General features: G+C 46.5%; 1 protein-coding gene across 13 annotated transcripts in view; it reads right to left on the reverse strand.

The window, feature by feature from the left end:
* Positions 1-7722: 7722 nt before the first annotated feature.
* CAMK2B (calcium/calmodulin dependent protein kinase II beta) overlaps positions 7723-14191 on the reverse strand; it is a 203923-nt gene continuing 197454 nt past the window's right edge. For all 13 annotated transcript variants that reach the window (XM_079954994.1, XM_079955003.1, XM_079955002.1 and 10 more), the window contains 2 exons: positions 12038-12272; positions 7723-11058 (listed from right to left, as the gene is read on the reverse strand). In XM_079954994.1, coding sequence (XP_079811120.1) covers positions 12040-12272 — 233 coding nt within the window. In that variant the 3' untranslated portion in view covers positions 7723-11058; positions 12038-12039. The remainder of the gene's footprint in view (positions 11059-12037; positions 12273-14191) is intronic.

The following is a 14191-nucleotide window of genomic DNA, read 5'->3' on the forward strand; positions in this document are numbered from 1 at the left end:
GGACTACAACTCCCATCATCCCAGACAAATTGGCCCTATTGGCCAAGGCTGTTAAGAGTGGGAGTCCCACATGGGGTGAGCCACAGGCTCCCAACCCTGACTCCGGAATTATATGCAGGAACCAGATACAGCATCTATCACTATATGGTAGGGCGTCAATGCCTGATATTACAGATTTACCTCATTCTTGCCAGATCCTCCTGGGCCTTCCTGTGTGATTAGCTGATCGGTTTAAATTTGCAGGGGGCTGTTCAGCTTTGGGCTATGTAGACCAATCCCTTGGAATACTTGAGTTGCTTTTTCTTCAGGATACTGATCTGTTTTTCTGTTCCCAGTGCTTCTTAATGGAGACAGCAGAAGTATAAGTTGTAGGAGCCTCCTGTCTCTGCCTTAGACTTGCACATTCATGTCAGTTATTACAGTTGGGCAAAGAAGTCTAAAAGGGCATTTCAGTTGTAAAGCTAGAAAATAGGGGAGAAATACATTGAGCCCCAGCCCCTTGCTCTGAGATAAGTGTCATCATTCTGTTTGCAGGTTTGCGCCTGTAATTTAACATTGTGTCATCAGCAATTCTTAGGACAGATATTCTTGTAACTATAAAAAGAACACCCCAAGGAGAAACACAAAAGAGGGTAATATATTGGTCAGTAAAGGTGACATGGGGTGGGAATGTGCTTCGAATCATCTCTGTGGCATGGTAAGGGCAGTACATTACATTAGAGCAGGTGCTTGCCCACAGGATCCCACCCTCGTTCCTCCCCATGCTGAAATGAGACTTGATAGAAGCGTTCTGCTGTAGCCAATATAATATATTGCCATGTGTGCTTGGTTTAGTGTGGGGTTTCTCCAGTTCATCTCCAAAGGTGTCCAAGGGGCCCAAAAGTTCGGAGACTGCTACATTAGAGTGGTAATCTTCTTTTAAATGGTCAGCTTCTCGGGTCTGACCTAATAATGGGGATTGCACTACTAGTGCCTTGGCATTAATGGTTCTTGCCCCTCCATCTCCAGAATTCAAGTGTTACTTGTACAATATGTGCGGTTTCTCTTTGAGAGGCGAGAAAGAATGTCTGAAGATTCTCTCTTCTAATGAAGGTGAAGGCACCCAGTTTTTCTGTGGAGCAGTTTCTTTCCATTGCTCCCAAGATTAATCCCGCTCCTGTGCCTCTCTACCTGGGTCTGTTGTCAAGGTACACAATGCAGTAACCAAGCAGGTCTGAGTCTGAACTGTACCTGGATGGGAGACCTCCTGGGAACATGATGTATGCTGCTTTGACCACATGGGAGGAAACATATTTATGTGCTACTACAAATGAACTGGATGCTCTAATCTTTAATGATTGTGTCAGTCCTGTTCAGTGGGCTTTCTTTGTGCCAAACTCTGTTTTCAGGTGGTGTAAAGCTCAGGAACATGATAATGAGACAAAGTTGCACCAGTTGTTTTGTCCCTTTTTGTGGTTTTTTTTTATTTGCAGTTTCCCGAGACAAAAACAAAGTCGGAATCATTTTTACACTTACAAGGCTCAGAAAGAAAAGACAGTGAAATGGCAAGAAAAAGAAAGGGAGAGTTTTAAGTCAGAAAGAGGAAAGATCCACCAGCATTCATGGGACAGACTAACAGCTCAGCTTTGCTTTTAGTTCTCATAGATATAGATATATATAGATTTTTTTTCTCTTTAAAGGTCATGCAAAAGAAAATACAACCCCCCCTCCCCCAATCCAAAAATACCCCCAGCAACGCACTTAGTTCCATAGTAAACAAGGTGAACACCAAAGGGGAGGAGGCCCCGGTACATTAATGTTTTAATAATGAAACACCTGTTTCAACATGCGGCTTGTAATTTTTTTTTTTTTCATATACATGGATGTAGAGACACTTCTCATTTGTCTTCCACAGAAACCGTACAAGCATTCTAGTACGTCCCCATATTTGAATTCTCGCTTTCCTTGCATGTTTAATCCAGTACCCACCTCCCTGTTTCCAACCCCTCCCCTGGAAAAGAAATGCAGAAATAAAGGTGCTCTGAGAGAAAGGCAATTCAGCCAGAATGTGTTGGCTCTAAATGTTATCTCCTCCCTGGTTTATGCTGGATGTTCCTGTCTTGGAAGCACTATCTCCTCAGGTGGGTATGCAAAGATGTGGGATGAAGATGAGCCACCATAAGCTTAGATTGCGAATATGAATTTGGAAGAGAAACACATTTTTGACCTAAACCCTAGTAGTCTGCATTCTGTTCTTAGCATCCCCTGCCCTGGGCAGAGAGGACACAACTGGGTTGGGGAGGGGAAGATGCAAGGGGACATCGTCTCCTAAGCCTCATCTAGAAATAGGAGCATCATTTAACACTTCCTGCACTCTTGAGCTCCTCTGAACTCTTCTCTGGTGGGTAGGGTGGTGCAGTGCAAAGCCCAGTCCTGAGACGGCAGGAGTAAGAGATCTAAACCTCTTAATATAAAGTGCTTTCAATGCTGTGTCAGTGCTGGTGGGACAGCCTCCCCCACCCCCCACCGCTGCCCATTCCCTCTTCTCTCCCCCCCTCTCCCCCCTTCAAGTCTCCCACCCCTGCCCAGTCATTCTGTCTTGGTCCAGTTGCCCTTACATTCAATAGCCATGCGAAGTCCTGCATGAAGCGATGGAGATGGCCTTGTAGGAGGGCCTGGACAAAGGCCACACTCGAATGCCATAGAAGTTCTCGCCACCCAAGACAGAATCCACTGCATTTCTAAGTCGCTGAGGAGTTTTCCACTCCCTCCTACCTCTTAGCAATGGAATGAATCAATGATCCTTGCTTCACTACTTCATAATCATAGAAGATATCCTGGAAGACATCTAAGTCTATCAACTGTACAAGGCAACCTGGGCCCTCGATAGCAGTACTATATAGGACTGTGTTTATTGATCTCAAGCAGCTTGTCAGATTTGGCCTAGTCGGTCCAGAGGGATCAAGAAACAAATGTGCAAAGACAGTTCATTACATAAAAGGTTTGCATGACCTTTGTCTAACCACTGAACCACAGCCTAGCCACAAGGCACTATGCTTTAAACACCTCCTTATTTCCAAGTGAAGATTATGGCTCCTTGCCCTTACAACTGAAGCTTGCAGCGCCTTATGTGCAGCTGTTTATTAGGCTCTGAATCCTGCACTCAAGGTGTTTTCTATCAGTATGTGCAAAATTGCAAAGGCCAGCAGGGGGACATTCCTGCCATCATGCTGTCCGAGATCTCTTTTGAGGACTTTTAAAAACAAGTTTGCTTATTTTGGAAAGCTCTTGAGATGATTCTGCATTGCATGCACATCGCACGGTTCGTGCCTTCCACAGACGTTTACTTTCTTAAGAATGTCTGAAAACAGGCATGCAATAGGTGACATTCTCTTAAAGTGCATATCATTTTCTTTGCTGAGAAAACTAGGTGTGCCATAGTTCGTTCTTTCCTTTTGGGGATGCAGATTACGTATGGACTGAACACAGCAATAGAATAGAGAATTTAAGTTTTGTGCTAACGAGAGGTACTGACTCTACAACATTTAGATCAGTGAAACGTGCCAAGCATAGATATGAATAATAATAAGGGAGGTGCTGGAAATTTAAACTGAGAGTGGGACCAGAGTGGTACCCTAGAGATTAAACAGAGTGGTATTTTGTGGCAGGAGGGTGGGGATGCTAAGCATCATCCTCCCAGGTGATAGGCAGGTTTCATTGAACTTGGTACTTTCAACTTTAGTACACCACCCATGATCAGTCAGGTGCAGTAAGGTCATCAGAAAAGTTGGGATGCAAGCATAAAATAAGCACAGCTGAGTATTGTAGAAATGGCACAAATCCAACCCCTTGTAACATGCACATGGACTAGCAATAGGCTCTGACCCCCAAGTACTGTTTGCTAGAGGTGATTGCAAGCTTCACCACACAATCCTAGCTCTACTAGTGTTTTCTACAGAATTACAAACCTCAGCTTCCCTTTCCAGGGGCAAACAGTCTTCTACCATAGAAATGTTTGCATCTTATGCATTTTTTTCTGCAGTCTACAAAAAACACTTATTTTCCTTATCCAATAGGCTCTAGTTCCAATAGCTCACTGCCAGCTGGGTAAAACACGGAATTCTTATTAAGCTCACAGCTACTTGCCAAGTACTGAGGTGTGGAACTCGAGTTCCTCCTAAATGTAACCTGAAATTATATCTACAGTGCAGAGCAGCCCCAACGAGGTCTTGTATTCTAAAGGGTTTAAATGTCTCATCTTAGGCTCCTGTACCTTTTAACAGTCATGTAGAAGAGGCATGTGTACCTTGCATGACACACTACACCTGTTGCAAATCCCTTCATCTACACAACTGTGGAAAGACACCGAAACCCCATCTTCTTTTGCACATGGCAACCCTATTTGATCTTCAATTAAGCCAGCTTCAACACATGAGCCACTGTGACTCCAGATATCATGAAGGGGGGCTTTGACTTATGCAGAGCTCTGCATATTGCACTGGGCACAGCAAAAAAACCTCTTGCAGGCTCTGGCATGTTTATCCACAGAAATTGAAAGCACAGAGAAATGCATTCTACAACAAGTCATCTATATTCCATTATCTACCATCGCAGAGGACAGGTTCAAATTACACCAGCACGCTGTCAGGTGAATAAAACTGAGGAAGGGTAATTGGGCAAGAGCTGCGCTTAAGTGGCAGTTTATGTGGAATGAAAATATAGACCAGCCCAGGTTTCTCAATTTGTACGTCATGCATCAGTTTTCAGTACTCCATTCAAGAAAAGATTGATCAGCCAACACCGGAAGCGTATTGGAGTTCTTCTCAATCTACAACCTTTAGATACAAAGTGAGGCCAAGCTTGCTGGTACATTTGAAACTGTTTACACACACAAAAGGAGAAGCTTGCTTTTCTTACAAGTTGCTTACATTTTCTCTCAGTTTTTAGCAACTGACTGGTTGCTGGTGTGTGTGTGTGTCGAGTTATCAGAGGGGAGGATGATTTGATGGATAGATGTGGCACAGGCCATTCATAGCAATCCCTTAGCGCCCCCTGGTGATCACTTCCATCTAAAGAACAAGCAGGGCTGCTTCATAGTGAAAAAATATCCTGGTTCAGATGCAACAGGAAACCATGACTTCCTGTTAATGAGAATGTACTGTGGCAAGCCTCATGCTCATACTCTCCTCCTCGGGGAACTGTGGTTTCTTCTTAGGCTAGATGAAACCAGAATCAAACTATGGTTCGGTTTCCTATTTTTTAAAAAATCTAGCCAGTTAGAATCAACCAGGATCCCCAAGTTGGGACATAACCAGAGCAACAACAGACGTAGTGGGTTCAAAAGGAAACCTAGCAGCTGTCACACTCCTCTCGAGCACAGGGAAGAAGGAGCACAAGCCCCCAAGTCTCACTGCTGTGCAACTGCATAATGGAAAACACAGAGCTCCCATTTTGTCTAAACCAGGTCACTGTGCAATACACGCCAAGGACACCCTGCAGTGTTGCAGAAAGTGTTGAGCCCTTCCCCTTGTGCCACACACAATTAGCTTCTCAGTATCCTGTGCAACAGAGCCTGGGTATCCTGGCATTCCCTCCTTGGCCTTGCTGTGCAACTACCATGAGATATCAGCCCTGACAATCCTGCTTAATAGCAAGATTCTTCCACTCCTTTGTATAGCCCTTTTTGACCCTGGCTACATGCTGTTGACCTAACTCCTTTGCTCCTATGCAATGTTAAGATATAGTAGATCCTTATTAAGGAGAGAATCCTGAAACCCATTTCACAGGGGGCTTCACTTAAAATGAGCAGAGTTTTCCTGACCCTTTGGGGAAGGGGTTTTAGGTGTGGAACTTTACTGTTTATTCATTTGAAAGCCGGGTTGGGTGGGGAGATAAAATGCAGCAATCTGATAAAATGACGTATCAGTATAAAATATAATATATTCCTATGTATGAGAAAGCTATAGGCTCAAAGTGAAGTGCACAGAACATTACTGTTGAATTAAGTGCTGTGCGGCCTTTTCTTTTAAATTGAAGTGTACAGTTCTTAATTTTGTTGAGTTCAGCTTGAGGTTTACAACTGCATGCATTGTCAGCATATTAAGTTGATTTGTGAATGTGGACTTGAGCTGAATTGGAAACACAGGTTTGATGGTCAAGTAGACACAAAGGTGGTGTAATATGAATGAGAATACATTTTTGAGGGCCCAGCTAAATATTATGGAATGCTGTGGTGCAACCACCAACCCACCGTTCTGTGTGAGGTGCCGATAACATCATCTCCGTGTTTCCAAGCCCTTGACAAACAGCAACCAGTGAAATGGAATCAGGAGAGGAAGAACATTCTGACCTACTTAAATGCTACTGGAAAGATTTGTGGAGAAGACACAAATTGGTCATCTTTAGTTTGGTGTCTCCGAGAGTGCTGGATGGAAGATGATTTAGATATGCCTGATAATTGAGCACTTCTTTTATTCTTGCCGTGACACTTTGAAAGACACGCTGCAGGAAGCTTTCAGCAGTAATGCACCTGCATTAAGGTTGCTTCTAGCAGGAAGACTGGCTCCTTTGCATGAGAGGACTACCCCATTCATTGCCAAAGTAGCAATCTTCTTGTTGCAAACCGTGGTTGAAGGGGGAATTTGCAGTCCCTGGCTTAACATTGGCTCCTCTGCCAAGTAAAACATTGATATGGTCTTGGTGGTGGAGCCAACAGACTGCTCGATGAGGAAGCTTTTCCAAAGAAAATTGTCTGACATTGACTCAAGAATAATCTATCAGGTGTAGGATGGTAATAATGGAAGACTAATTTGTGGTGACCTGCTTGTCCCAAAGCTCTTCAGAGCTTCTAACTACTGCATCTCTTTATAAAGAGTCCACTAAAACATCTTTTGTGCCCATACAGAGATTATCTGCATGTAGGAATCAAAAGAGAGCTGTTAACAATGATATTTACGAGATGGGGTGATTCCTAAGCACTAAAATTGGATTACGGTAATTAACCTCATTTTACCACCACCTCACAATTATATACCCAATAGTTTATAAAAATATTAGTGATAGGAAATCTGTAAGTTCCTTTGGCAACTTGTTTTGCTGCCCATTGATTCACATGAGCAGAATATTGGTTGTGCACCCATGTTAGTGTGAAAGCCTTTCCTCTAACTGTAGCTAATGGAAATGCAATTATGGCAAGCAGGACTTTTATTTTCCAGCTGGAACTCAGCTCCAGCACCTCTCAGGTGGGCGCCATTGCCATTCTAAGAGAACGAGGGAGGTGTTCATCATGAGTTCTGGCACCTCTTTTTGTGGAAAAATAGCATCGATGGCAAGGCATAAGAGTCTGATCTTCAACCTGTTCTAAAAATCCAAAATGCTGCATCTTCCCCTACTTTATTGTGCAATGCTTCCAGCTGCTGAGGTCAGCACTGGTGGGAGGGAAATGGGAAGCATAGCAAGAAGTATTGCCCTGAAAATGCACTCCTACGGTCAGCATTTACAGCAACCACTGTTGCTTTGGCACGCAGGTAAGCCCAGCCTCCTGTGAGCAATGATCTGAATGGATCACAATGTGTGTTTTCTGGGTGGTTGATGCCCTGATTCAGAGCTACAAACCCATTGAAAAGATAGCAGAGGGCAACCTTGGGCTAAAGCTGTTTCTGCACTAGCACCACATTTCATTTCCCATGCCTCTACTGACCTTCATGCTCGTACCATATCCATAAGTGTTTCCTCCTCTTTGGGTTTTTAAAAAACAACAACACCAAGCCCACAATGATGCTGAAATTGCACAATTTAAACATTTTGAGATAAATTCACCTAAGTAACTGATGCCTGTTCAACGTCAGATGATGGCTTGCTGACTGGGAGACTGCAAAAATTGTCATGCTTCAATAACCAACTGAAGAAAATTCACTCTTGAATTTTCTATCCTTTGGCTGTTCCAACACCACCAGCAAATCTTGCAATTGCATTTCACTAGGTACCACCACCCTTTCCAGAAGCAGGAATGCCTTCCTAACATGACTGAACTGAGAATGCCTGCCAGTAGGTCCCATGCCAGCCAAGCCTGCAAATCTTTAGGAATCGCAGCCCTGCTTTAGCAATGCCTGCAAGTCCTGCTCTTACAGTATATACATACCCAATTAAAGTCTCCCAAACTTTGCAAACCTTGAATGAGAGGCAGTGTGTTCTAGCAATTAAAACTCTACACTCTGGAAAGATCCACCTGAGTAGCTGCTGTACAGCCCTGTTTTTTTCTATTCTATGTTAGCACCCTCTCTGCAGCATTTGGTAAGACCCTTTAATGGGTACCAGGCTGAGTTACTAAATGCAGCAATCTCTGGAACAACAACAAAGAACTGTTTCACCGCCTCCTAAGCCTCATCTAGATATACGCCCAGCTGGTTTGACCAACAGTCTGAGGAAACTCTTTTTAGAGTAGATATGAAGGCACCCCATTGGGTAGAGGTGAATCAAGGCCAGGTGGGAGGTGGCACAAGTAAGATCAAAGATGACAAAAGAGCCCTTCTCAGATTATTTCACCATAATACAAGTTTTCTCTCTGGGCAAAATTTTCAGACCTTCCCACTACAGCCAGAACTACAGCATGACACTCTTCCTCACTCCTTTCACAAGCAGCCGTATTGCCTGCAATTTATCTAACCAGCAGCATACTACAAAAGAAGCATGCCAAGAAGACATGGCGGCTCTTGATTTGACATGGTGGCAGAGGAAGGTGTGGATTTCTAAAGCACCTAGTACCACTGCCTAATTTTAAACATGGTGCTTTTGCCCTGCCCCCCCCCACAAGTCCTCTATCATTATTCCCTACCCCGATGTTTAAAATCGTTTCTTGCATCTCCCCATCCCAATACACTGGTTCTGGAGAAATGATTGGACGACCCCTTAACTGAAACCGACAATGCCACTTTGCTGGCTGGTCAGAGTCCACCCTGCAATTGGTGGTTTGCTTGACGACTCCAGACCTATCCAAAATATGCTTATGGCATGCTGAGCAGAGGCAGGAGGAGGAGTAAGTGGGAAACCGCCCAATTTCGCAGCCTCCAAAACTTTTTCCTTGTAGCTTCAGCCAAGTCCAACGATGCAACCCACCCCAATCTATCAACCAAAGGCAAGAGCAGCGTTTGGGCAGTGAGGTGCTGAATGGGGCATGTGCCTGCCTCCTTTGTGAATATGAAAGGGGGCGGGAGGGAGGGGGCCATTAAGAACAAACATCCCTGTACTTCATACATCACCCAGCTCTCTCGGCAAATGTCAGCTACCCGCCATAGTAAGCAGAGGACAGTTGTTTGTACCTTGTTTTTGCCGGGGTTGGGGGGGACGGACCTAACGGAGCTGTGGTTGGTAATGGATGCAGCTCCACAGCATTTTGCTTGCACTGACCCATAAAGAGACAGCAACTCCATTCCCTTCTTCCTCCACTAGGGCTTGGTCCATTCAGGGCATCACCCACTCCCCCTTTGGCTTGGCTTGTTTAGGGCTGCCTGCAGAGTCAGCTCCAGAAGCTGCCTGAAGTGGTTTCCTCTCTCCTGCTAGAGGAATTTGCACAGAGTTTGTTGCCAGGAGGCTCTTGCTCTCAGTGAGTGAGCTGGAAGGAGCGAGGGAATAATGGCCAAGTGCAAGCTTAGCTAACCAGCCCTCCTCCTTCGCGGCTGATGAAAACTTGAGAACTGATCCGCAAAGGCAGCAAACCAGCCCTTTTGTGTTTGAAATCAACACGGGTTTCTGCTCAAAGGAAAAACACAGAGGAGAAAGCTGGGCTGGACTTTCAGAAAGCAAAAGCCGACAAAATGCCTTCCAAGGAGGTACCCGCTGCTCCCTTCTGTTGGGCGGGGAGTCCAATTTTGAGAACTGTTAAAGAGGATGAGGTTCAGCGGTGTCAACCTTCCTCCTCCCCAGGTCTCCTAATCTAACTGTCACGACTGTCCCAGCCAGCCCCATTAAGCCGGGGCGGCCTTCCCCACCGTAAGCAAGCCATGGCATGGGCACAGGCACGACGACACAACTGTTGGTAGCCCTTTGGCAAGAGGTCAGGGTCAGGGATGCTTGGGAAATGTGAGTGCCAATGAGAATCCAGACATTCAAAAAAACCTGCAAGTGAGACCTCTTTATATCTCTAAGGCTATGTTACCCTTCGCGTGAAGAACCCGTCAGCCTGGCCATAGCCAACTGCCACCGGGTAATCGCTGGCTCTGGGTTAGCATGGGAGGGGCCCAGAAAACAAAGCCCCACCCCCCACCCCCCCATCCCAGAAAGGGTCACCTTCTAGCCAAAAGAAGAACAAAATAAATAAAGAGTCTGAATAATTATAATCATCATCATCATAATCCACAACCACAGCTAGAGGAGAAAAAAAACGGTCAGCCCGAGAGCTCGGAAAGAGCATCCTCCGCAAAAACAAACGGTAACACAGGTCACAGACTTCCAAGCGCGAACACGACCACTGGAGAAGGCCCATGCTTTGGCAGAGAATGCAAATACTGTAAAAGTTTTTTTTCTGGGTTTTTTGTTTTTTTTATATATATATATATATTTATATATATTTCACCTAACAAACTAACACCGTTCAACACTGGGGTCGACACAGGGAGGTGGAGCCTTTTTTTGTTTTTGTTTTGTTTGTTAGAAGTTGAGACATTTTTCATTGCAACACCTGGTCACCTGAACAGCCGGACGGACGGACACAAAGAAATGGAGTTGGTGGGGATTTGGGAGGCGCAGTGTGGCCACGCTGAGATTCGGACAGCTGGGTTGGTTCGGCTGGGTTTGCTGATTTATTTTATTTATTTATTTAGAATCAAGTCTGGTTGGATTTTTCCTTTTTTCCTTTTTTATATATATACTTTTTCTTTTCTTTTTTTAGATTAGGGTTTTTTTGTGTGTTTTTTTTTCTGCAAACACAGGCACTGGAAATGAAAGAGGAGAGGAGAAGGAAGGGGAACGGGGGGGGGGGGACACGAGCATGCGGGCACGTGCTTGTCACCGCTGCTCCCGGCTAGCGGCTCAGCTCAAATCACCGTCTCCTTCGAGATGAAACCAGAATATCCAGCATTAGCTCTGAAAGACACAAGCAGGTAGAGAGATGCTGTGAACGCTTGCCAGAGACTATTCCCCCTCTGCAGGCCATACCACTTCCGAGCCTGACTCTGGGCCTTCCTTTAGTACTTTGGCCTGGCTTAAACGTGCTTCTTGCTTCGCTGAATGAAAAATAAAAGGGAAAGGTTTATGCGTGTGCAAATCTCTTGATCTTTGTGCATCTGGAATGTAGTTTGCTGTACAGAACCGTCTTCAAATATCTCAAGGGCTGTCGCATGAAAGATGGAGCAAAGTTCTTTTTTTGCTGCTCCTCCATTGGGTAGGACCCAAACCAATGGATTCAAGTTACACGAAAAGAGATTCCAACGAACTTTCTGATGGTAAGAGCTGTTTGACAGTGGAAGTGACTCTCTTGAGAGGCAGCACTCTCTCCATCCCTGGAGGGTTTTAAGCAAGACCTGCTAAGGCTGGGTGGCCACCTGTCAGGGATATTTTAGCTGAGATTCCTGCATTGCAGCAGTTTGGACTAGATGACTCTAGGGGCTGCCTTCAAACTCTATGATTCTAACCACCTCACTGCCTAGTTTAGCCTCTGTCCCCACCCACCACTGAGTGTCACCTCCTGAAAAATGCTGGAAATGGTCCCCCACCCCTCCTTGCCTTGGTCTTACCCAGGGCCGTCTTAAGTATATACGGCGCCATGGTGCAAAGATCCTTCCAGCGTCCCCCCCCCCCCCCCGTTTCCCAGAGTTGCTGACCATTTTACAGCACTGCCGGCAGCTTTGCGTGGCTGGAGGAGGCGGGCAGTGGCTAGAGGGTGGCTCCTCCGGTGGGGAAGAGGCGGAGGCTCCAGGAACGGCGCTGCTTCAGTGAGGCAGGCGAGGGCAGCGAGCTTATCCCGGGAGGTGCCGCACCCAGCCTCCGCCTCTTCCCCGGTGCCCTCCAGCACTTGGCGCCCTGGTGCCCCTTGCCTCTATGGGCAAGACACCCCTGGTCTTACCTTCACTGGAGTGGTGCCACAGGTGCTCCCGAGCAGTGGAAGTGGACATTCTGCCACTTGCCATCGCGGCGGTGCCAGACACGGGTCTCTTCCGACTGGCAAGTGCGAGGGCGGCCCTGCCCATCAATGTACTGCGTCAGGCGGATGTAGGCAATGCAGGCTGCATCTTCCCCAATGACGTGCACGTGAGGGTTCAGGATGGTTGTGTGAATGGGCTTGTTGTTCTTAGATAACACTGGAAGGGCAGGAACAGAAAACTAGAGTGAGTTTGTGGGGATGGGCTTGTCGCAGAGGGGCGGACGCTCATGCTTACAGTTACAGTGTTACCATCTGCGCATGCGTGGGTTGCAATTCGCCGCTTCTGTGCATGCGCGTGACGTCATTTTGCGCGTCTGCGCATGCGTGAGCAGCAAAATTTGGAAGTAACCCTTTCTGGTACTTCCGGGTTGCCGTGGGACGCAACCTGAGAAAACGTATCATGAAGCAAACGTCACATGAGGTATGACTGTACTTTCCTTTCCCAATGCTGTTGTGTGCTAACAGATGAAGTGAGTAACCCTGACTTAGGTTAAATAAGAACTCAACGCTGTCACTGAGTGATGGCTCCCACCCCTGATCTGGAACCAGACAATAGTTTCAGATATGGATGCAGGCAAGGAGCAAAGGATATGGCAGTGTGTCAGGATGGATGGAGAGGAAATTATACGCCAGTTAATGCAAGAAAACAGGGTCATTCTCTCCCCCCACACACCCTTTTTCAAGGAAAACACAACCCCGGAGGGGGCAACTCTCTGAATTTGCTTGTTGATTACTAGATTACTTTGTCCTCACCAGAAAGTAAGGGTTTGCGTTCTGTTCAGCTGAGTAGGAAGGAATTAGGCTGGCACACCTGGGAAGATACTATGAGAATTGGTGAACGAGTCGGTGGTGGCACAACCACAGCCCTGACCTCGCCACTACCGTACCCTGCCCCGGCCCTATCCAGGCAAGTAGCAGCAAAGCTTGTGTCAAGCTCCCTCACAATTGCATTGCCTATGCAGACTGGCAACAGCTTCCCAGGGTCTTAGGCAGAATAGGGGTTTCCTCATCACCTGATCTCTTTAGCTGGAGATGGCAGGGAATGAACCAGAGTACTTCCCCAACCCAAACATTTGAGATCAAGTGGAGACACCTTCTTAACACTACTGCAACGTTTGTTGATGGTGTGGTATGTGGCACCCACATGAGAGGGTGCTCTCTATGTGAGCGGCCCAACTGTGAAACACCCTCCCCTCACGGATTTCTGGTTGATGCCAACCCTGATGGGTTTTAGGAAGCTGGTAAAGACATTTACTGAGGCCACTGGGTGCCATGGACTGGCTGGATGCAGAGGAGTGGTGGGAGGCGGTAGCCAGGGGATTGGTGGTGGGACCATGATGAGTGGTCAGAAGCTGAAGAGGGAGCAGACTGGGAGGAGGATGAGGTGTCAGAAGCTGAAGAGGGAGCAGGAAGAGGCTGTGGCGGAGAGCCGTCCAGACTCAGAGGCAGGATAGGAGGTGGGGCCAAAAGGCAGAGATGACGCCTTCAGGCTGTTGAAGAAGCCAAGGAATCCTTCCCTCCTGCTATGACCAGCTCCCCACCCGCTCTGGTATCCCAGAACCAGCAGGGGTATAAATAGGGCAGAGCAGAGACAGGCAAGGAAAAGAAGTCTCAGGTTGCCTGGGAAGGAGCCAGGGGTAGGAGGAGACTTAAGGAGTTACAGTGGTGCCCCACAAGACGAATGCCTCGCAAGACGGAAAACTCGCTAGACAAAAGAGTTTTCCGTTTTGGAGGTGCTTCGCAAAACGAATTTCCTATGGGCTTGCTTCGCAAGACGAAAATGTCTTGTGAGTTCCTGCGGGTTTTTTCCCCTCCCCCCCCTTTTCTAAGCCGCTAAGCCGTTTATCCGCTTATGACTCGCGGAACGGATTCTTTTCGTCTTGCGAGGCACCACTGTAGTTTACTAGAGGAGGTTTTCTTTCCCACTCTTGCACTGTTGTGATGAAATGTGGTAATCAGTTGAATTTGTTTAAGATTGGCTCATTAGGTATTAATACATTTTTATGGTCTGCGCACTCGGTGACTGATGTAGGGCTCCTCCAGACAACCAATTTAATCAGCCTTTGTTCTGATTTG

Source organism: Podarcis cretensis (genome assembly GCF_951804945.1).
Source record: "Podarcis cretensis genome assembly, chromosome: 15".
In the NCBI taxonomy this organism is placed as follows: Eukaryota; Metazoa; Chordata; class Lepidosauria; order Squamata; family Lacertidae; genus Podarcis; species Podarcis cretensis.